This window comes from Acromyrmex echinatior, chromosome 8, assembly GCF_024713525.1.
Source record: "Acromyrmex echinatior isolate Ae372 chromosome 8, ASM2471352v2, whole genome shotgun sequence".
Taxonomy (NCBI): Eukaryota; Metazoa; Arthropoda; class Insecta; order Hymenoptera; family Formicidae; genus Acromyrmex; species Acromyrmex echinatior.
The window spans coordinates 9018303-9043956 of record NC_141859.1 but is presented as its reverse complement, the minus strand read 5'-3'; the positions used below and the strand labels follow the sequence as shown (position 1 = coordinate 9043956).

The 25654-nt window shown below is 35.1% G+C and overlaps 1 protein-coding gene across 3 annotated transcripts in view; it reads left to right on the top strand.

Moving 5' to 3' along the window:
• LOC105147402 (uncharacterized) overlaps positions 1-24371 on the top strand; it is a 191062-nt gene extending 166691 nt beyond the window's left edge. For all 3 annotated transcript variants that reach the window (XM_087409055.1, XM_087409056.1, XM_087409057.1), the window contains exons 5-8: positions 122-373; positions 9397-9714; positions 18450-18747; positions 19650-24371. In XM_087409055.1, coding sequence (XP_087265181.1) covers positions 122-373; positions 9397-9714; positions 18450-18747; positions 19650-19998 — 1217 coding nt within the window. In that variant the 3' untranslated portion in view covers positions 19999-24371. The remainder of the gene's footprint in view (positions 1-121; positions 374-9396; positions 9715-18449; positions 18748-19649) is intronic.
• Positions 24372-25654: the final 1283 nt, after the last annotated feature.

Sequence of the window (25654 nt, the reverse complement as noted above, 5' to 3'; positions counted from 1 at the left end):
GATTTATGAAACATGAACGGTTATAAGATCTATTATTAATGTAGGATATATTGTGTATGCTCGGTGTGCGAGATAACGGGGACGGGACGCGCGTTTAATCTCAATTAATTTTCTCTTGCAGCTTTTTGCCACAGTAGAAACTCTCTGGCGTCTCTCTGCTCGTACATTACGGGGGATGCGTTACTCTACTCCATGTTCCGCGAGGAGGCACTCCCTGTAGCGTGCCCTTTTCGCGGTCCCATGACCTTTTCGTACAATCGTGGCCACGGCACGTGCTCGAATCCACCGAGCAACGTCGACACCTGTACAGATGACAGCAGACTTCTCTTCAAATATCAAGCCTGTCCTGACGTACCCGCTTCGGAGAGTGCAGGTAAGATACTTTTTTGTTTAAAGAAAATTTTAAGTTCTGTGTTGTAATAATAATAATCAAAGTAATATCAATTTTTTTTAAATAATTAAAAAATTGTAATAATTAAAATAATAATAATTTAAATAAAAAGGACGAATTTTTTTTTGTAATGTGTCTGTGTCAAATAATGCGGAGAAAATCGCGATTCTTAACTGATAATGTCTAAAAAATAAGCCATAAATTATTATTCGGTCTCACAGCAAAAAGGCAAATGCTGAATGAGCAAACTTTTTCCTTTTTCTCTCCACATCGCATATCCTTTTTTACTTACATATTTCTTTGACAAAACTAGCGTATCAACTCAAAAGCACTTCGTATCAACACACATATTATCTGTAACTTTTTCGCTATACTCATTTTCGCTCAATATCACTAGATTATAAGTCTCCGTTTTTTTCATGAATAAGCTTCGCACTTTATCGTGAAACGTGAATATACATTTTTTGTAAAATTTATAGTTATTTACTCGATTATTTATATTTATGCATATACTTTCAGCAACATACTCAGGATGCTTCAAAGCACTTGTTAGTATTATGAATTATGCAAATACGAGATGGATAATCGTATTATTATAAATTATGTAAATACAGGTTTTATGATCTTTGCGGTTCTTTGGCAACTACTTGTGTGGTACTTAACATAATTTGCAGCAAATATTATGACATTAAATTTCTAATTCCATCGTACGCAGAAAATAGTCTAAATTTTCATAATATTAGCATCATGCTTTAATTTTTCATAAACAAAATTTATTTTTAAAAAATTAAAATTCGTAAGAGAGCCGCTAATAATTAAAGAAAATGTTTATCTAGTATCTTCTTTCTTTATTGATTAATTAACACAGTTTAATTTGAATAATGCAACTTATTAATGCGATTGATATCTCACATGCGAACAGTCACTTTAGCGACTCCGATAGACTGGCCATCACCGATTTGTATATCTTGCGCGCTTCAATTAAATGCTCGTTATTCGATGGATTTGCATTTAATAGCGCGGCACAGCGAGATTAAATTTGTAGTCAATACGGGGTTTATATGTCTATTTTTGACCGACGTGTGTTCAATTTAATATATTGCGGTATAATCGATACCGCCGATAATCCGTTCCGAAGCAACGGTAGCGTTGTCAATTATACCAAGTTACATTGCAAAATGTGTGGGCAGCGTCTAAATATTCATCAACTTGGTCGATTCTCGGCCGCTATTAGGAATGCTATCAGCGCCAGATGATAGAGGGTAATAGAATATTCATTTCTCTCCATGGATGTCCTTTAATAATTTACCACGCAAACAAGATATTTTGCGTTCGCAAAATGTTTGAGCTGCCTCTCAAGTTTGACGAATTCAAAATTTATCTATAAAATCGTATGTTTTACAAAGTGATTTACAGTTATACATACGCTGTGGTTGTATATATTTCGAGAAAAATCCAGTATCGATATATGCATCGTTTTCATTTCGTTTACATCGTAATTTCTATTTTACCACAAAATCATGAAATGCCAAATATTTTGTTGCATAACAAAAAATTCACGCTGTTCGTCTCTAAAGAGAAACAAGATAAACTCTGATTATTAAAGAGACATTGTAATTCATTATTTCATGTCGAAGAAAATGTTCAATGCAATTGAGGTTGATTTTATTGTAACTTTGAAATATCTACGTATATTCCTGATAACAGGACGGATTAAAAGAGTCTATGTACGTCATGTAAATACAGCGAACGATGTGAATGAAAGAACCGACTAGCGTTCGTATGCGGCTTTTGTACCTGCATTTTCTTCTATTTTCCTCATCGCGTTTGATCGGATTTACTTTCGATGCGCTTTGGTCCTGCGTTTTCAAACATCCACAAAAATGGAAACGGTTTCGTTCGAAATCTAACCGACGAATCGTACCTTTAACGAGCACTTTGCGGTGAAAAAAAGAGGCGATTGCGAATCGGTCAGGCGACAGATTTTTCAGAATTAAATCGACGCAGGGATATTACGGTTCTTTTATCCTGAATTTCACCATTCACGCGAAAAGGGACGTCGTCAACGCCTTCCCAACCTTCGACAACCTGTTGAGAAACCGATTTATTGATAGAATACGATGTATATCGTCGAACACAGTACAGAATAGATAAATTTTTATCCATTCGTATGAAAATTTTTGTAATTCGATGTAACGATTTAAGCGTTTGTTTCGTAGAGAATCGGTTTTATCGTTCAACTGGTGTTTCCGAATTTCGTGACATGTAATATTTTAACTAACGCATAAACATGCACATACTTTTGTTTACTATCGAATAGATTTGATTAAAAAAAAAGAGAGAAAAACAAAACACATACATGTATAATTATTCACAAAAATTTCAAAACGTGGCAGGCAATATTTTTACATAGTCGGAAAATTTGTGTTAAATTGAACACATTTCACAAACGTCCACTCAAATTTTTGTGTTAATTTAACACAAGACGAATATATTAAGAAGTAACTCAAATATTATGTAACAATTAATACAAAAAACATAAAACTGACAGAATTTTTAAGCAATCATTTTTCTTCATTAAGATTATTATAATATTTAAAAAAAATATATTAAGTTTTTTAATAAATTTAATATTTGTAATATGTTAAATTAACTCATTTTATTTTAAAATTAATACATTTATCTCAGAATGTTAATATTAAAAAAAAATTATTTTTATTTCTTTACTTATAAATTGTGTATTTCTTACTCATAAATTGTGTCGTAATACTAAGAAATATTAATGATTATGAATTTAACACAAAATATTTAAATAACACAGTCACATTAGAAATGTTAAATTAACACTCACATATTAAAAATTCAACATAAAATTTTAGCAAGGACTGAAAGGACGTTTCTGACTCAAATACAAAATGTCTACCAATAGTTTTCAAAAAGATGAAAAATATTTATTATTCAAAAATCCATATCACTATTATTTTCGATATTTTCATTAAATCAGCGTTTTGTATAACTTTTAAAATTTGATATATTAAATAAGGAGCCAAATTTCTCGAGTGTACATCATAGATGCACACATCAGTGCTCAGTATAAACCTTTTATCAAATGTCGCTAATATATTTAGAAATAAAAAATAAAATTCTAAAATTTAATTTTTTTTATCGTTTTAAAAGTGATTTTATTGCGACGATGGACGTATTACTTTGATTAAAATAAGAGTAAAAACAACATATACACTTTAATTTCCACAATTCTTAAAACACTTCGCGCCTTATCTATTTTTTCTTTTATTTATTTCTAAATTTTTTCGCGCTTCTTTAACTTTGACTAAAATTTTTGTGACATTCTTGTGGAGATTTGTAGCACCTGAAATACCTGCATTAAATAATTACGAACAATTTAAAATTTTACATTTTTTTCTATTAACCGTATTAACAGTTGCTTATTCCTTCAACGCTGTTTATTCATGCATTCAGTGAATGGTACTTGCGTTCAGGAAAGCGAAAAATCTCCAAGGCTTCAACGTCGCGGAGGAAAACGGACAAGGGCGCATAGAGATAGAAGCACCTGGAGTAAAATCCAGGAATAGGTCTTTTTCCAAGCGTTACCTCTCAAATTACTCGGAGATCAAAAAACCGACTCTTTGCAGCGGTCGAGCGAGAAGATAAAAAGGTGAGGAGGCGCTAGCCGCGATGGCAGCGAAAGAGCGAGCCGCGAGAAAGAGTCGCCCGGAAAAAGGGAAGGCAGACTTTCGCGCGCAAGATGTGATTTAGATACGCGGCCCCTGGGATCCCGACGGGCTGCCTCTATTCTAGAGGCGACTAAAGAGCGAGGAGAAGGAAACGAAAGAGAACGAAGAGGGTCGAAGTGGCGAAGCGGAACTGAACGAGCGGCTTGAACGATAACATCTCTCGCTCTTTGCGTGGTCTTTTGGGCCGTTCCTTGGAGTTCCGATAATTGTCGGTCTCGTCGGTCGCGTCGCCGAGGAAGCTGGGGATCTCTAGCCATGACAGAGCTCGGAGGGAATCTCGGGTATCGTTTTTCACGCGGAAATCTCCCCGAGCTCTCGCTCGCTCTCTTGTCTGTTCGTTCGCCGCACCGTCAGGTCGCTTTCCGCGCTTCTTCTTCGTTCATTCGTCTTCTTCTGCTCGTCCCTTTCCGTCCGTCATTGAATGCCTGGGCTCTCCCAATGGCGCTTTAAAGAGCGCTTTGGGATGCGTCTTTACGGCGACGAGCTCCGTCGACGGCGCGCCGCAGTCGTTGCGCCTGAAACATTTTTGCCGCGAATAGCCTCGACTATACCGCGATATCCTTGGACTCTACACACGCTCCCGAAGTACTTCGAATCTATCGGATGTCTTTCAACCGATCCTTTGACAAGTTTTAGGTCAGCGTTTTCTTAACGGGAATTTGTATACCGAAATAGTTTCCCGTCCTACGTACAAAATAACATAAAAATTCTTCGGCTTCCGAAAAAGACGCTTAAATCGAAGGAAAAAGTCTTTCTTTGCTTATCGCATATTACGAGCACAGTTCTGAATCCTTGGAATCTTTTAAGATAATAAATGGAAAACCTAATACGTTAAGCATACATGTCAAGAAAAATGAAAGAATTTTTGACTTTTTGATTCGAGTGTCGTAATATGAGTTCATATTTTTAAAAAGCCTTCTGTAATCTACTTTCTTGACTATAAGTATGAAGCACCCCCACAAATTGACGTAATTGACGACTTTCTATGTATATCTAACTAAATTAAAAACAGTTTTATTGAGAATATTTATTTTTATAATAATTTTAATATTTCGTTGATTCTTCTTTAGCTTTTATTACCGTCTTTTCCAAAAAAAATGTAACAAATTGAAGATGCTTTTATATACTGTTAGAAAATTTGTGTTAATTTAACATATATTTTTTATTCATTCGTCTTATAATTTACGTCTTATAATTTCTTATATTTCACAATACTATTTTTATATTATTTGTTCACTTACTCATAAATTATGTTATTTTGAATGAATGTTAAATATAAATTAACACAAATTATTTAACTAACATAATCACATTATATAATATTAAGTTAGCACGTGAATATGTCAAAAATTCAACATAAAATATTAACAAGGATTTGAGTGGACCATTTGCGACATTTTTTACTGTATACTTATGCAAGGCTAAACAATATTAATTATTGCGGCATTTTAAATTAGTATAGCGTATATAATATTATTTAACTTTCGTGATGAGGAAGCGATATATCTTTCGTCTATTTTTCTGTCAAACATGAATTGCTACGTACATTTCCATTAAAACTGCATACGAATAAAAATCCAGCGGCGAAGTGAAAATGGATATAGAAGTATGGCCGACGGGCAATGGTCAGTAATCGCGGCAGTAACGTTTTTCGTGTGGAAATCATGGCGGTCGTCAGTCTACGATCGCTGGAGGATGTTCGCTGCCATCCGGATGTTCCTCACCTCTCTCGTCCTATTCACCGCTTTTTCTCGACCGTTTGCATTGGCTCGTTCCTTCAATGACGTTTACAGGAGCGCTATCGAAATCCTCTTTACGAAGCGACGCTTTTAGCTTCTGCGAGTGGCTCATAATGGACACGCCGAAAGAGTTGCTTTTCAACGATTCCCCAAATCGAACATTAAGTTTCGGCCGCGATGTATGTCGACATTTTCAAACGATTAATGTCATTCTGTATCTTGAAAAGACAAATTAATTTGATTGTTAGGAGGCATTGTTTTTTGTACTCTCACGCAATATTACTGCACAGCGGTAATATTTTAATTCTTTCGCGTCAAAATTTGTGAGACCATTTATGTTGACTAAAGGTATCAATTAATTTCGAGGAACCAAAATGACAATTCGTATAAAAAAATGTGTGTGAACACTAAATTTATTTTAATAACAATTAATAGTTCAAAGAACTTCGCCTATTTTATATATGTAGATTTTATATATGTATGGATTTGGCAGGGGTGGATTGTACCTATATCTTAGAACAGGATAAAAATTATAAAAGTGGACGAAGCTTACTTGATGTTGATGAAATTATAAATATTCTAGTGAATTTGCTCACTTTCGTAATTTTTATTTCATTCCAAGATACACAATCGATCCTCAAAGTCATACGTCAAATTACAGAATATAAAGAGTAGTATAATTAAAATTGCAAACAGCCAACAGCTAAAATAGCTGCAGATCAATGTAAGAACCTTATCAATATAATGCGTCAATAAAGCATATTAATTTTGCAGCATATTTATACTTGCAGGACAAGACTTTTAATCGACTGATGTCTTTTATTATGTTATTTTTTTATATAGTTAAAAATACTTCTAGATTTTTTATTCATCCCCGGCCTCACTTGATTTATTTCTGTGTCCAGAGTTCCTCGCAGTGACGATATACAATGATAACGTAAGAATAGTGTTCACTGTAGATAACAATTACACAGAATGCATTATGTCATTCATTTGATATCTAAAACATGTTAAATATCTTGCTGAAGACGTCTTTTAGATGTCTTTCAGATGTCTTTTAAGGATGTTAGTGACATTTTTGTTATCTTCGATCTTGTAATGAACAAATATGATATACAACATTTTTAAAAGACTAAATCAACTTATTTTAGCTTTAAAACTCAAATATATGTCTGTCTTTATTAATTTAGAAAGAAAGACAGATACATGTTTAAATTTCGCCAGTCAAAATAACATTGATAATTAGATTTTAAACTGCTTTCTGTAGGAGTTTGAGGATTTAAAATTACTAAATAATTTTAAATATTTTTATTAATTATTTACAATAATGGTATACAGTTAATAACACACACTTAGCCTAAAAAGGCGAAATTTTTAATTGTAGCTGCAATATAAAGAATATATAATTGAATGGATCTAATAGATCCATCGTCAGCTCTAACAGATTAATTTTAATATTATCATCGGTGTACAAAACTTACTTTATTGCGAAAAAGTAAATAAAAGCGATGAATATAGCAATTGCGATGCGAATACGATAAGGTAACTGTCCCTATTAATGTGCCTTTTAGCTAATTTGCTTATTACTGAATTAATTACTAAATATTGTAGCTTTAATTTTATCTGTTTGCAATCAATATCGGTTTTTCAGCTATTTCTTTTTCTTATAACATTTCTTTAATCTAAAAAATGTTAATACTTTATAATATTTTGACAAAAATAGAAAACATGTTTTTATGCCTATTAGTGAGTCCTCTATATGGCAATGGTCCTATTAATGTGCTCCCAATTTGTGTGCCTATCCACATTTGACTCATTTTAACATATAGTTACTAAAACAGATAATAAATTTAAGCTAATTGTTTATGTTAATATTACATAAATCATTATTTCTATTATATTTATTTCAAAGTACACTTATAAACTCAACGTTTTCAGCACCAATACAGAACACATTAATATTGACAAGCTTAAAATCTTGCAGTATGTATTACTGGATTCACATAAATTCCTCATACCTTTCGAAAAATATTTAAAAATACTTTAATACTTAAAAAATAAAATATTATCTTTGGTATCGTATGTATTAATAATTTAACTTAATAAAAAAAAATATTTTTTCTTATTTATTCGTGCTAATTTTTTTTTGTGTCTTATCGAAATACAAAAGCACATTAATAGGGACAGTTACTCTAATATCGCTCTACTTCCAACGTTTACCGTAGATATTATAAAGTTTCCGCAGTATCCGAAGCTACAATGTACGTTCGGAAGACTTTGTCCGAGAGCCTCTCAAGCAGCCAGAACCGTTAAGCGAGTGTCATTAAGAGCTTTCCTTTCGATTCTTTGTCTAGCGAATAGTTTCAGCCGCGCGCGGAGTCGCTCTCGCAGAATAAAACTTTGGGACGTATATCGTGCTACGGTCGCCCCTGAGAACGAGTCTAGCGTGTAAAACGCCTGAAACTTCGAAAGCACGTTTAGCGCTCCAACCGTCAAACTCAAATTCATTTAATTTTGTTGCGCCAGACAGTTTAAACATAGGAGCGTGCAGTGTCAGGCCGCAACCGTGCTTCACCATTATCTTGTAACACGCTTCGAAACGCTAAATGCGCTTTCGAAGTTTCAAATGCTTTGCACACGCTTTCTGCGCCCATGCGCGCACCAAGAGCACACGGTGCTCAGATCTAAGCAGATCTTAACGTCGAGCGCTGCGCCGTTGACAATTTGTTAGTTTCGCACGCGGAATCCTTGTCGATATCGCGCTGAACTCTCGTAGGGGATTAAAAAGAAACACCGTTCGGTAACTAAGTGTTTCTCGAGACTCTCGAGTTTTAGCTACTTGAATAGTAAATGAGGAAAGATCGACTCAAGATCGTCAAGAAATCCGTAGAGATGGTTCGTCAGATTCTGTGAATACACACGAGTGATTCAACAAGACCTTAACCCTTTGTGGTCAAGATCAATTTGATTCCAAAAAAATTTTGAGGATTTATGTCTCTAATTAATATATCTCTAATTACTATAAATACAGCAACTGGTTAAATGTATATATTCTAGAGGCATTTTGACCCTGAAGAATGACTGTTACAGAACGAAAGGTGTGATCACGAAGGATTTAAATAGCCCTTCGACGAGAATTTTGCACATTCTAATATATCATATCTGAAAAAGCATTGAAAGACATTCTGTACGGAAAGAACGAATTTACTGAAGTATCTAAAATTTAGCTAGAATAGAATACAAATCTAAAAATAATTTTATTTGACCATTGAAATAATTATATAAGACACTTAAATAAACTGATTATTAGAATGCCAAAATATTATGCAGCTTTATCATCAAATTTGAGCATCCTACATGATACTTAAATTTTTAGATACCTATCTTCAGTAAGATCGTTCTTTCTGCGTACTACCAAGCGAACAGTTTTGCGGAACTTACGCTTGTACTCGAAACTACTGTTAGCTCGGAAGATTTTACTCAAGATGGTATTCTCTTTTGCGCGTTTCAGTGGAGGAGCTGGAATGTCTGGCCACCTGGAAGGAGGGCAGCAGCCGTTACTTAGTCGGCCGTCTACATCACGGCCACGCGTCCAGTAACGAAGATCGATACCGGTGCTTCGTTTACGAAAAGGCAGGTCAGACTGTGCAGGGTAATCTGAACAGGGCGGCCATGGGTATGGGCACCATGGACCACGAAGTCGCCTTGCCGGGCGGGCCGGTGCCTGAAGGCTCCGCCGAGGTATACCGGGTGGCACAGAGCGGCGACGCGACGTGCAACGGTCTGTTCAGTCCCATGGAAGGTTCCCGAACGATGACCCTGAGGAAAGGTAAGTTCCAATGACACGCATTGAAGGTCGAATTCCTGAAAATCGAATTTCTTCGTATCTGTCATTCGATCACTTGATTGTTGAGATATTTCTATAGATGACAAGATCGATTTTACTAAGCTAAAGTATCTAAACATTTAGCTGGATCTGAAAATAATTTTGTTAAATCATCAAAATCATTATAAAATGTTAAAACTTCTTCCAGCATTACTCATTATGTGCTTGAACGTCCTATATAATTATTTTGATAATTCAACAGAATTATTTTTAAAGCTAATCTAACTAAATTTTTAGATACTTCAGCAAATGATTCTTTCTGTGTTTTCACAGAATTATAAAATATTTATCGCGCGTTATAAAATAGTTTATCGATATGTACAATCGCGATCACGCGATCACATATATTGTAAGTTATTTTACTTTAATTTACAAAATGTTAAAATTGTTAGATCCTAAAATTAATGCACCCAATAATTGATTTCTTCTAATATTACACGTAGATATTGACGACTGTTTAATTTTTCATCCTGGAGCGATGATACGTAAGCGTTAAATTATATTTCATTCAAACAGTCGATATTTCTGTTAAATTATTTCTTTCAGACAGTTGCTATTTTTATGATGATGATGATCTGATCATATCAATATGTGAAATCAATATGCACAATACATATCCGATTTTCATTCACCAACTGATATATTCTATAATTCTAAATAACAAAGTCATTATTTCTACAGTTACAGTTCTGTGTGTGTGAAACGAAATTTCTTATTTAATTCATCGTTCTCTAATTTTAACGTTTCAATAAAAACTGAGCTAAGCATTGAGATTTATTGATGAAGGAAAGCATTCAAGGATTTTATCTACTTTTAGATTAATAAAAATGGACAAGCAATAGATGAGAAAATAAGATCCGTAAAAACTTATTACGTAATATGGGGAGAATTAAGAATTATATAGAAAGAATTATACAGAAAGAACGATTTCGTTGAAATAACTAAAAATTTAGTCGAGACAAATCCGAAAATAAATTTTACTGGACCATGGAAATTAGGTATGTAGGAAATTCATGCACGATGAGCAATACTGCATAAAGTTTTCTAGCCAGATCGGCTTAAGCGTCTACATAATTATTTTGATAATCGAATAAAATTATTTTTATCTGTATCTGACTAAATTATTAGGTACTTCAACAAAACCATTTTTTCTGTAAGATTTCTAATAATATTCAGATATAAAAGAATATTTTGGATTATAACAAACAGAGACTTAATTTCACTCGTTGGTTTCTGCATCATCAGAGAGTCTCATTTCATTAAAATAAAAAGTTTCTCTAAAGACGATCGCACTTATGACAAAAATGACATTTAATTATTAAGAATATATCTTTTTGTCAATATTATTTAATTAGTTAATAATTTCCTTTAAATTGAAAAAATAATTTTTCCATTTTCCGAGAAACTTCATTTTTTATCATTTTTTTAAAGTAAGAAAATGATAGTAGTTTCCGATTCAGTTAATAATTAAGGCTGCACAATGAAGATTTCGCACGATAACAAAGATATTTAACGGATTATGGCAGTTAAAAAATGTTTAATTATCGTGAGATATTGCATGATAATAAATCATATCAGCGAATTGTATCTCCCATCCAGTTGTGTGATTCGCCATCGTTAAAATTTTTCCATTTTTACCGCTCTCGTAGATTTTAATTATTACAGTGTAAATACGTGCTTGACGAGGATTCCCATCGGGAACGTGAACGTTTCAATTTATCGTTATTTTCTATCTGACCGAATTTTTGAAAATTTTTATTGCGGCCGCTCAGCGCGGATCGTCGCCACGCCGCGATGTTACATCGCGTTTCTGATGCGTATTTTGCATAACGATCTCGCGTTATAACGTCTTAAGCGAGATGTCCGCAGCACTCAACAATATTAAATTATAACTCGCAAAAATGCGAACCGAAATGCAATGGCGGTAACATAAGCGTATACTTGAAAGAATTGCTAATCAACGTACGGGTTTTTCATTTCATGAATAAGAAGAACGTGTTTGTATGACGTCTGGCGGGTCGCGCTCTACATCTCTCCCTCTCCCTTTTACCCCGCTCGCGCATTTCCGTCTTACTCGCTTTTCATCTCGAGGGCTCGCAATCCCATTTCGCTCCGTTAATGGATTCATATATAATTACCAGAGCTTCACGCTCCCGCATTACACTTGATAAATATCATCGCGAAAGGAAAGATATGAAATTCTCGGGACGATGAAAGCAGGCTTTAAAACTCGTAGAGCATCGCGGAGGGCCACGTTGATCGGTCCTCCCGTCCTCCCCTCACGTTTGGCCACGATGCATTTTTCCGTTCCGTGATTTCCAGGATGTTCCTCCTCTCCAGTCTCCGAACCGGAGGATAAATAACGTTGGATTAAACAACATCTCATAATACCCGCTCTGCTCCCGTAGTCTTTTGATCCGAAATGTACACGCGGATATTTCGCAGTCGTAAATATTCCGTGTTTTCTTAATTTCGCCGTTGCACGTCCGACGGGTCAGCGGATACTCTGCGTAATGAATCGCGGCCGCGATACTATCGCGATATCCGCCGAAATTATCACGCGAGGACAAAAGCGGGTCGGTGATAAACAGGGTTCGGACGTTACCGTCGCCGCTTCTATCTGAGGTGATCATTAAAATCGATGGTTGTACGCATTACACGCGTACACTGTCACACGCGGCCGAGCACACGGCTATGCAGTATACAGCTATTTCCTATCCGGTAAGCGCTACCGAAAAATAACTGATCCTCCATTGTTATTGTTGCATAACAGCCCATTCCTCGTGCACCGCATCTCGCACGTAGTGCCATTATCGTGCCACGTGAGTTGGCGTTTTGTTACGTTATGCCTGTTATTGTTGAATCGGCTTTGTCAAAGGTAGTATGGCTCGATTATACTAGATTTGTTCGAGTTGAGCAGAAAAGGTTGTCACAAATTCCTCATCCTAAAATTTCATACTTTTTCCTGATTTCCACACAAAATTTTATGATTTTCTCTGACTTTTATATAATAATACTTTGAAAATTTTTATATTTTTGTCCTGATTTGTGAAAACCATTAAATATTTTATTGAGAAATCAATTTAACATAGCAATATAAATTACTATTAATATTGTCGTTTTTATTTTTAATTTTTAATTGTTAAATTGATAAAATTCTAAAAACACTACGATGTGTGATGTTTATTAAACTTCTTTAAAGTTAAGAATTAATTTTTTAAAATTAAAAATTAAATTTTGCGAAATTCCCTTACTTTTCCATGATCGTTTCCAATTTCCCTGACAATTTCCTGATTTCCAGTTTTGTGACCTCGAAGTGATATGAAAAATCGTGTATGTATTATTATGTAGTACTACAGAATATATTAATGTAACATATATTATAAATGTTATTATAATTTTACTAAAAAAATATACTTCCACAATTTATTTCTAAATTGTGTCAAAGCGTAATATTTTTTGTGTTAATTTTTACATAATGTTTTAAATTAATACAGAAAGCGTATCGTTTGGGACATGTGATGTGTGTTAAACTCGGTGTTAAATTTAACACAAATTTTCCAATTTTAGAATTGGAATTTAAATAATGATTTCCATCGAACGTTGTGTTCCTTATGAAAATTCAAAGATTTCAGAATTTCCATATCGCATTATAAACATAACAGTTAATAACTTTGAAAAAATATGGGCGGTAACCACTTGATACTCGTCAGTAAAATGAGAAGAATAGAAGTAAGTTGAAGGAGATTGATGGTAACGCTATTAATGCTATTATTTGCATGATAAAGCTCACGTGACGTGATAATAGGATATTCCCGCAAGCGATGACAAAGCCCGATGATGAATCGCAAAACCGCCCTCGTCTGTCTTTTTTAAACTTGTTTCTTCGTGAAACGAAGCTACACTCGCGCAGGTACGCGCTAATCGAACGTGTCAACACTCGCCGGGTTCGCTTCGCGAGTAAGAAGAGCATATTTGCTCGACTTTTCCGCGTTCGCGTTTTATTTTTCCCGCTCTGGTCCACCTGCCCCTACCTGGCTTTACCATCCCTTACCACCGAGTTTGCAAACCCGTATCTTGCCTCGCGTACAGTCTCACAACAAACTTCGTTAACGGATTTCACTCCGATGGGTTTTCGCGATCCTCTCCTACGCCATCTCCGGCGTCGCATCCACCGTTCCCTTTTTCTCTCTCTCTTTCTCTGCCTCTTTACTGCGCTCATCGGGTGCCTCTCCAATTGCCACTTTCTTCGGCAAATCGTTTTAAGTCGAGTGGGAGTCACCGACACGCGCATAAAACTCGCCGAAGAAAAGAAGAAGAGGGAACGAGTTGGGAGAGGAGGGAAAGGGGGGGAGGGGGGAAGAGGGAGGGCTTAAGGACGCAGTCAGAGACAAGCCTTGGGGGGATGCTTGTAAGCTTCGCCGCCGTTAATATTATGACCCGCGTCTAGGAAAAAGCGCGAGGTAAAGGCGGAAGGGCAGCCAGGTGAAGGGACGCGGAAAAATGGATTAACATTGAACCTTTCCCGCTTTACCCTTCGAACCTTACCCTGGGCTTCTTTTGTTCCACTTCACTCCCAGCTCGCGTACGTATCTCGCCCTCATCTCCCGACACTCGCGAGCCCCTATTAACCGCGTCCGCAGCCTCGGTCGAGATCCAAAGTTTGTTCAATTAGCTCGGCATCTACTTCGCCAGAGTAAATATCTGGGGAAAACTGCGAGACTGCAACTTGAGATACTCGCTCAGAGCGTACTCGGTTCGAGGAAGAGTCAAGTAGTTAGACGAACGGAAGGACAAATTGCTCCAATTACCCGATCGAAAAATTTCAGAGACAACGTTGCCACGAATCGTTATGAAAGGTGATCGAGCGTATCAATTCTTTTACAGCTTTTGGGGAAACTGTTAATCTCGAAACTGTATTATTATTTATTATTAATATTTTATTATATTAATTATTTTTTATTAACGTTATTATTAATAAGCCAAAGAAAATGAAAAATATTGATTCCATAAAACGCAATATTTAGTTTTCAACCCTTCATCTACAATCTTGGTATTTGTTGGCCAAACCAAATTTCATTCTTAAATTTCATCCTTAGCTTTGCTCAAATTTCAATTTTATTAAATAAAAGTTTTAACATTTGAATTAAAATTGTTTGCTGATGTAAAATAAAGATGTTGAAAAGTAATCCTAAATTTTTTTTAAAGCTACAATAATAAACAATTTGGATTGGACAATAAAAGCCAAGATTGCGAAAGAAGTAAAATATGATTGCAGACGAAGGGTTAAATTAAGTATTTTGTAATATAATAAAATTTGTTAAATTTGATATACATTAGACAAATTAGATAAACATAAAAAACTGTATGATTTTATAATTTCTCATTTAGTAAATTAGATTATTTTAATAAAAATATATACTGTCGTGGAAAAGAGAAAATGAAGAATAATAGTCGCCAAATATTCGTACATCTTTACTTTACCGAAATAGAGATTTAATTACATTTTTTTAAAATTATTTTTTTAAATAAAAATTGTTAAAATGAAAACGAGTATAAAAGAATGTAAATTAAAAACTTAAAAAAGTAAAAATTTATGGAAAGATTAAGGGTCGGATCAGAGGTCGAACACGTGTTATACAGTTCATTTTACGATTATGCGATTTATATATTTCTCTGTGTTCTATCTCGGATTATCATCGCGGCCGAATTGCTTTAACCTAATTCGGTTACATTTACAAAAGAATATTATGGATAATACAAATGTCGAGCGTTTGTCAAACGCGATTGCCAGTAACGGTATAAATGTAATATTCGCTACACACGTCGACATGGACGTAATTCCCCGCACGTGCGTGCGCGTACATCCACTCAATTATTAATTCGTATATAAATTCATAATCATGACATCACGCATATTCCACCGAATTACCGTCGCTTTATCTGCATTACAATTACTTGTAATTCGCTCAAAATTGCACGTAGCTCGATTCAGAGCAGTTAAATTCATTCAGTATAGTTGCCCGCCATGCCAACATGTTTCCAATGCCAATCTTGGAAACTTAATTTCTGAAAAAAAAAAAATAACATTAATTGTCAACGGTTTTAACGTCGTCGACTATTTTTTGAACTATTGCGATTCTAGATTAAATAATTGATATGTCCGATATACGTATAATAATCTTGAAAAAAATACTCTTGCGATTTTTCATTATCGAAAAACAAATATCTACGGAAGCTTGAAAATGAATGATTATAAAAAAAAGTAAAATTTCTAAAAAAAAAAAAGCGAAAATAACGCAATATAGAGCAATATTATTACGTTATATATTTCGCTATGCGATATTATTAAAAGGACGTACAGTGGGACGTTCATATTTTGCGTGTGTTTTCTGCAATTAATCTAAAAGGAATGAAACTGGGACAATATGTAATTGTATTTGTAGTATAAATCATTTAATGGGAATTTAAAATGCATTTTACTGAAAGAGCGCAATATAGGTCACCAGCACATGTGATATTACGTAATATTGTACCTTTTGTTTTTTTATACGATACGCAATTTAAAAAGTTTCACGTCACGCCTCTTTCACTCTTATACATACTGTTAAATAAATAAATTACGTAGGTAATAGTTTATCTGACATCCAATGAAAAAAAATACGAGCCAATCAATAAATATCAACGAGTGAAATGAAAAAATAAAACGGGAAAACATATTGAAACGTGAATTTACAAATCAATAACTTTATCAATGATATTAATTCTTGCATGACATGACAGAAACGAAATAACAGCGATATTGTTTCAATCTTAAAAGGAACGTGTGAAAAGACTTCGTTCGACTTTTACGATCGCAGAATTTGTATCTTGGTCGTGGATGTGGACATCGCGGACGTATTTATCGAGCCAGGTCGTTGAATTATTTCCATTCATTGCCGCGCGGTGTGCAACAATACCTTTATATGCCATAAAACCGACCATACTCCGCGCGCTCCGTTAACCCGCTCGGTCGACCTTTTGCCCTCGACCGTACCTCACCGCACCGCCGCGAAACCACTCGACGTGAATCGGGGTGACCTCTCTTCTGACGCTTCGGTTTTACGTCCCACTCAGACCGGAAGTGGAACGCTGGTGACATGCGGAGGGTTTGGTACATCGTCAGTACATTCGCTATTGTGGGATGAAAACGAAACGGAAGAGCGGGCAAAGGAGAGGTTGGACAGGCGTATGTTCGTTGGGCCGCGCGCGACATCCGGAATATGATTCTACCTTGCTGTCGACAGAGTATCGACGTCGTCGGTTTATCGACTTCGTCGTTCTGCGATACGAAGGACTTTACGGTGAGCGGCCGTGGAGTTTGTGGAATTTTTTCAATGGTACCACACATCGGCCGATCGGCATCGGTTCGACGTAGTTACCGCTGAACGTCGAAGCCGCGGTGGCATTTACGGACGACGAGTCCGTATACGTGATGGGACGCATAACGATCGCTTGGAGAATCGTTCGTTTTACGAGAGTTGCGCGGAGAGAGGTTCCAAGTAGGATCCACCTTTGACCTAACACCCCAGTAGAATTCTCCGGTTAACGAGGAAAGCTCGGTTACATGTCATCTAACGAAAAAATCCAATTGCAGTTTTACGTCGGTTGAAAAATTCTCGCATTATAAATACTAAAGAATTTTTCTATACAATGATTTTGCTTAGTATCTAAAAATTTAGCAATGTTCATCACGATTTGAAAATAACTTTATTGGACTGTGAAAATAATTATGCAAAAGCTTTGACATTCTAGCAACCAGCTTGAGAGTCCTATTTTGATAGTCTAACAAAATTATATTTTCAGATTTGTATTTCAGCTAAATTTTTGAATACTTTAACAAAACCGTTCTTTCCATAGAATAAAATGTCATGGTAAATGTATTTTGACACAGATATTCTATTATAGAATTAATTTCTTGGTCAGAAATGTACTCGTAGATTGCATTAAAAGTAATGGAAGTCTTACTGAAATGTTTTAGAAGTAATTTATTTCTTGATCTCCAATTTGTTTTATTCGTTTAAGGAAAACGTGATTTTACAATAGCTATTTCTTACTTTTAACTTCAAAATACTATCAATAGGTACATAAGTTTTACATACAAGTGAGCGAAGTCATTGAGCGCTAAGTTATGCTTCCTCAGTGATCAATCCAGATCCAATCTGCTATGTGCGCTAAAAGCTAAGATAAGTGGAAATAAATTTTTAAAAATTTAGTTCATTATATCAGTATGAATTCTTTTGATGATTAGTATTATAACAGCAATTTTTAAGCATTTTGTGGTATTACATATTTTATTAAGTGTATCATGAGGAAACATACACACACAAAATTAGACTATATGCTCTATATAGTCTATATTTTAAGATATTGAAATTTATGAATTTTAGTGTTTATTCTTTCTTTCCTTTTAGTCAGTAATTAAATTATTTATATTTATAAAAGTCTAAATTATACATATTTTGTCATTAAAAGTGCGAAATGTAAAAACTTGTGTTACATTAATTAAGAGTAGCTTGTATCGGTAGCAATACTGTATATACATATATTAACACCATTCAATACCAATAATAATCTAAGACTAATTAGATTCAAAAGCACGTCATTAAATAATGGGAACGTGGCGTCTTTTATTTTAGTCTCGTCCCCGGGCGAATGTCGGTTTCCGAATTGGCTGACTGGACACTCGAGCGGCGGACTGACTTGGCACACTTTGGACCTCGGCAGATCCTACACGTTTCATCCGCGAAACGCGTCTCTGCACGTCACTAGACCGAACACGACTTCGTCAAGTTTTGAAAGCGGGTCCATGGACTTGCAATACGTGCCTGGACCGGAGGATCAGGACGTGAAGATCCTTTGTAACAGCATAAAACAGTCGAATGGCGCACAGACTATGACGACGATGACTCTGGTGGCACACTTCACTGTCGGCTGGTAAGATCGTCTTATATTTCTGTAGTGTATCACTTATCCTATTTTATAATTTTGCTCAATATAAAAAATACTTATATTGAGAAATTATTAGTTTTTGTAAATATTATACGAAAAGAACAATTTTACTGAATAGTATTAAAGTATTAAAAATTTAGCTAGATATGGAGAGAGAGAGAGAGAGAGAGAGAGATATTTGATTAATTTTGTTGAATTATCAAAACTATTATGTAGGACGCTCAAGCATGATGAGCAATTCTGTAAAAAATTTTGATATTCTTAAACGTCCTACACAATTATTTTAATAATACAAATTTTTTTAAATACTTTAGCAAAACCATTTTCTATAAAACTGGTATAAAATCAGAAACACAAAGACAAATTAATTTTTGTTAAAATGTAGTTTTTGTAAATTTTAATTCTATTGGTCTATTCAAAAGGGTCAATATAATTAAAAAGCTCCAAAAATAAAAAATTTTTATAGAAAAACGATCTTATATTAACAAAGTCATCAAATACAGAGGAAAAAGTTTTTAATTAAAATATTAGAGAAAATTAATTACATTTTGAATCAGATAGAATCCGAACAAACCAGCAGAGTTAATAGCAGAAACACGAGTGTTTATATTTTTGTGTTAAAATTATTATTTTTTAATTCTGTATTTTAAAAAATATGGTAGAGATACATGAAAAATTCATAAATATTTATTAAAAACAAAAAATAACGCATGGAAAAAGATTTACGAGAGAATCGATTCGTATTCACGAAATCGCTATAAAACTTCACAATTCTAGTCCACATCCGTTCGTCTGGATACCTGTTCGGATATTTACAGTGATCGCGATTAAAGTAATGGAATATGTCGCTCTGATCTTTACGAATCTTTGCATCCTTCTTTTTTCAGTCGAAGCGGTTTTATGTGCATGACATTCTACCGAAGAGACGGCCACGTGATCGAGCTACAAACGGGAAGTGCAGTATCTAGACCGGAAGAAGCATGCAGCCCACCCCATTTTCTGCAGCACAGTACGCCTTTTCTCACCTTAGTCAGTGAGTACAATTCTTCTTCGTCCTCTGTAGTTTACGCTTTTCCATTTTCGCGATGTGTCTCCTCGACAAAGTTCAGCACTACTAGTTTCACATTACTGGAACGCGTGATGCATCTTTTAACGTTTCCACGTGAAAGTATTGCGATTGTTTGCGATCTGCCGAAATTACCTTCAACGGAACTTTGCGACGTTATCTTCAACTAAAGTCTGAATATCTCCTGAGGTCCGGTATTTCATTTTCTGATTAACTCGTGCTTTAGATTTAACTTTATTTAATCTGATTTATCTGATAATAATGTAAAAATTGTGCTTTTCTATACTGTGAGAAAAAAATTTAGTAATAGTTACCAAATGATTAGTGAAATAATGCCAATTAAATGATTAATATATACTCAAAAATCATCACACACATTTTACTATTTAATTAAACATTTAATTGACATTATTTAACTAAACATTTAGTAGTTATTATCAATTTTTTTCAGTGTAACTATGATTCATCATTAAACTAATGATTTTGTAGTAGAAACTTTAAAACTTACTATAAAACCATCAGTTTAGTAATTGACCATAGCTATTATAGAAAAATACAATTTTCGCATTAAATCTGTCGCGTGTATTTTTTGTACACAGCATCTTCGTTTTTTTTCTTTTTAACGCTCGAATATTTATCTCGTTTTAAGTGCAAAAATTTTTAGAGCTTCTGCAACGCGAACAAACCTATACTGTCAGATTAAGTCTAATCACGAGTTAATCAGAAAATGAAAAATCAAATCACAAGGTGGTCACATTTAGCGAGAAGTACAACAATACGTATCTCTGGTATCATTCCAAGATATTAATGGAGCAATTGCTAAGATACCGGATTAACATAACTCGATAAACCTTATCATAACACGGGGGACCGTTTTATCGTATTGATCGCAAAGCACTCGTCCGATCGGGCAATCGGCACAGCCGCTTGTTCCGCTTGATTTGCGTGGCTGTGGAATCTTATCCGATCCACGTAAAGACGACTGGGAACGAGCCATCGGTGGGGAAAAGAACGAAGGAGAGACCGGACGGCAGGAGAATATGGAAGGGGAGGCAAAGAGAAAAAAGGAGTTGCCAAGTAAAAACTACCCGCACCGTCGATAAACCCGAGAAAACTCTAACTTCGCGGGGAAAAAGTTTTTCGCGCGGCGTGGCACGAGGATTTAGTGCACCGACACTAGGAGGCTGCTGGATCAGTCGGGAAAAGAGGAAACGAGATGACCGGGGATGGGCCGGGAGAAAAAAAGAAGCGAGAAGAAGGGAAGAAAAAAGAAAAAGGAAAACGCAAGGAGAAAATCGGGAACTGGTCGGGCTCGGACGATTTGTCAAAATCCCGCGAACGGCTTATAAGTTACACACCGGTCCGTAGCTATCGTTGGCCCGTCTGGAACCGGCGCTAAGTCATTTTCGTTCGTTGCTTATCGTTGCTCGCGTGCGAGCTCGCGCGCCAACCGCGAGATCGGGCGCCTCGAGAAATTCAATTTGCCGGGCAACGCCTTGGTGAGGCGCGTCACGGAAACCCCGTTGAGCCTGACAAGCTCGTGATTGAACAGCGTATTTTCTTATCATTTAGCGGTAGGGTTGCTTTGGCCGTTTGTTCCGCGCGACTCGATTGCCCGGGCCCGAGGGGCCGATATCGTGTCCGACATATAAAAAGCGATAGCAATTATTGCGACCGCCGCAACCGATTAATATTGTCTACGTGTCTACGAGTAGGGTATTGGGGCTTGCGCGAATTCGTTGTCCCTCTCTCTCTCTATCTCTCTCTCTTTCTCTCTCCATCTCTCTACTTCTCGCAAGCCAACATTCACCTCTAGATGTAGCTATACCGATTGATACGAATGCAGCCCGCGCTGTTCTCTATATTCGAGCTCGACAAAATATCGTCGTCTCCGTTGTGCCCGCAAAGAAAAAAGCTGCCAAACCTCCAACCTCCTCCCTTTCCTCCGGATGAGAGAGACCACCTTTCCAAACTCCAACTGTTCTCTTCTCCTCTTTCTCTCACCCATTTCACTCTTCCTGCCTCGCGTCTCACACCCGCTATCTCCTCGGGAATACGATCGGTTCCCGTGGGCCAGAGTTGTAATCCCACGGGAGTTATTGGATTCGGTTTGATCCACTGGTCGTTCATCCCCCTCCCGCCGCCACTCTTTCCTCTGTCTTCTTAGATCCTCCTTTTCTTTCTTTATCCGTATCGGAAAGCTCGATCCGTCGATTCGCGAGGAACAGAAAACTGCAATCCTCACTCGAGAGCCAATAGGGTTGTAGGTTTTTCGACTTTCGGCAATGAATTGGCGTATCGGATAACGAAACACGCTACCATTGACGGTGCTAATAATAAACGAATAAGATAGCGACATTTCGCCGATAGGAATCACGATAAATGGTGATAATTGATGGGAAACGGAAGAGGCTACTTGCGATTTCGAGCGCGATAAATGACGCGAAATAAATGCAATAGAATATAAATTATCGCTGCAAAAGTTAATAACGCATCAGGGTTATTGGATTCGAGATCATCGGCGGTAATTAACGAGCTATAATAGTCGATTGTACGTGTATTATCTTCACACGAGCGCGACGCGTGTGTGTAAAAATCGAATAAGCATTTGAATTATTGACAAACAACGACAATAATATAGAATTGTTATTTTCGAAATTCGAAAATGATACATGAATTAATTTTTAATTATATATATATATTGTATCTATTTCCGCTTAGAAATCTCTCTCTCTCTCTCTCTCTCTCTCTCTCTCTCTCTCTCTCTCTCTATTTCTCCCTCTTCATACAAATGATAAAATAAAACTTTCGGCCAAGTTAAATTTTAAAGATGTAATTTTAGTAAATTCCAGCAAATAAATTAAAAATCTGTAAGAAATAAAAATAAAATACAGACTTCTATGATGAAAAAACGTTTTTATTTATTATTAAAACTTTTATAATTATCCAAGAATTTTTTGTGATTTTTATATAATCGGGGAATAATATAAAAATCTACATTAAAGTTCAAAGATCCAGGTTATTAACGCAAAAAATATACGAATTTAGATATACTGATGAATTAGAATCTAATTAAAGAGTAATTTTTTAAAATTTTATATTCAGTTAAAGCGGGTTTTAGTACTTAAATATTTCTGTGTGAATTTATATACATATTTGATTCTGCAAATTGCAAGCTGAAACCTTTTTCCGTCTTGAAGCATTTATGAGCAGAACCGGAGTAGTAATATCACTTATTAAATTGACAATTTAATAATTTGTTGTGCTAATAAACATCTTTATAATATTATTACAAAAATATTAATAATTATATGTTATTAAAATTTGCGAATAATTTTATTGCAACAAATTTATTATTAACACAAATATGATACAAAATTCCGCATGGTTGACAGTTTAAAATATTGTTATATTTCGTATAATACTATTTAAATATTGCTGACTTAATTATGTAACGTTTTAATAAATTGTCAATATCGCTTTCGGGTCTTCTTTGCAAAAATGTTATTCCCATCAGAGATTGATTGAAACTTATTAATAATGATTTTCAATAATGACTTTCGACATTTACACCGAATTATTTCTTAAATTAAAGATGGAACGTTCGACTCACCTGTCTACGATCTTGCCGCCATGTCAATATCTTTCGCGATTCTTTTATAATTCACAGGAAATATTGACTTCGATTTAATTCACTGCTTGTTCGCAGTTATCTCTCGTAGTTATCCTTCTCGCGGCAGGAAAAAGCATCGAAAAGCTCAATCCGCCGCTTCGCAAGAAGCAAGAAGCTATTCTCTGGACTGAGTCACGTACGATTCTCCGGGGAGCCGACTCTCTACGAGAACGAAGGATAGTATTTATCATTCCACGCACGCGGTGCACGAAATTTACAATTCAGATGCAAAAGAAGCGGCCTCTGGAGTTTCGTATTAAAGATTGCAATCGCAATCGCATAAACAATGACACGATGTAATATGACGATAATACATATAAACTAGCGCGAGAAACAAAATAGGAAGAAGAAAAGACGCTTTTGCTGAAGTATTTAAAAATTTTTAGATCACTGAAAATAATTTTGTTGGATCAAAATAATTTTGTAGGACACAAACTGGTTGTTAAAACTTAGAATGTTAGAACTTTTTGTAGCATTATTCATCATGCTTGAATTTTCATAATTAATAGTAATCATTTTGATGGCGCTAGAAAATTATTTTCAAATCCGTATCTATCTAAATTTTTAAATACTTTAGCAAAATCCAGTTCAATATCTTTCTTATCAGAGATATTGAAAACCCGTCTTTCTGTAGATTGTACTACAGTGTAAAATATAAGAAAATTCTGAAAACTGCAAACGTAAAACACAATTCCGAAATTGAATGTTTTATAACGAAAAAGATGAATAATATGAATATATGAAACCTGTTATAGAATTAGGATTCATCTTGAAATATACGCATCATTAAAATAATATAATATTTTTTTTCTGTTCGAAGTTCACTTCATAAAAAACTAGAGCAAAACTAGAACAATACACAGCCAAAAATTTCAACAATAACAAGATTTTCTGTTACATAACCACGTCCAATTAATTCTATATGTATCCTCAGAGTGAATTTGTTTTGTTTTATCGTTCAACAGCGAATGAACGCAAACGATCAGTGTATAAAAATTCATTTTGACTCTCTCGCCATGCAAGTCAATATGCGGGACGATTGATCATTCATTCACGAGCAAAAGCTCTCCATCTTCCTCTCTTTCGCTCACTTTTTCTTTCTCTTATCCAACCGAAGCTTCCATCCTGCCTTCATAAACTATATAATATCCAATGCCGCAATAAAGTAGACTATCTACGAGCTATCCATCTTTTTTCTTACTTTACGAAATTTTCATTCTATCTCTCTCCCTCTTATCCCTCTTTCCAGCCCGAACGGGCTTTCCTCTAAACTTTTATGACCACTCACGGAGAGAATAGAGAACGGCAGGGACGGCGATAGAGAACGGCGATGGCGACATTGGTATTCCGTTGACGTTCGCGAATTACACCCTGAAGATAGACTCACCAATGGTATACATCGAGAAATTTTCACGAGACAGTACGAACTTAGGGGTTGTAGCAACCGAGAGCCATGGATTGATCGCGAGTCTGTCGGATAAATGTTGGCGATGCTAACAAAAGTTTCAAATGGCGCGGCGAAAAAATCGCAGCAGATCGAAAATAGAAAGAACTGTTTTATACGAAATAAAATAGCTTTGAAAACATCATGATTATAATTACATCATATATCATGATTATAATTACAACTTACCGACGGCGTTTTTAATTAGCTGAAAACAAAGAATTATCTTTTGAAAAAATATTTCTAGGAAATCCGAAACTAAAATTTTATGAAATAAAATTAAGAAAATTAAGTTTGTATTAATCGGAATTGAAAAAATAGAATGTTATTCCGAACAGATAAGAGTATATATACCTTGTATACAGAAAGAACGGGTTTGCAAGAAAAATTTAGTTACAGATTTGAAAATAATTTTAGAGCATCGCAATAATTATATATACATGCTTAAGCATTAATTACAATGCTGCAAGAAGTTTTAACATTCTATATTGAGAGAAAAATTTTTGGTATTTGTAACTATAATTGTACATTACCATAATTATGATCACTTCTGCTATAACGTTAGTAATAATAATTATATACAAATTTAAGTTTTATCAACAAATATAATTAATTAGCAATCGAAAATTACTATAATTTAATTATAATTTATAGTTATTGTTTGGACCAACCATATTTTATGTCATTTTCAGTTGCTAATTATATTTGT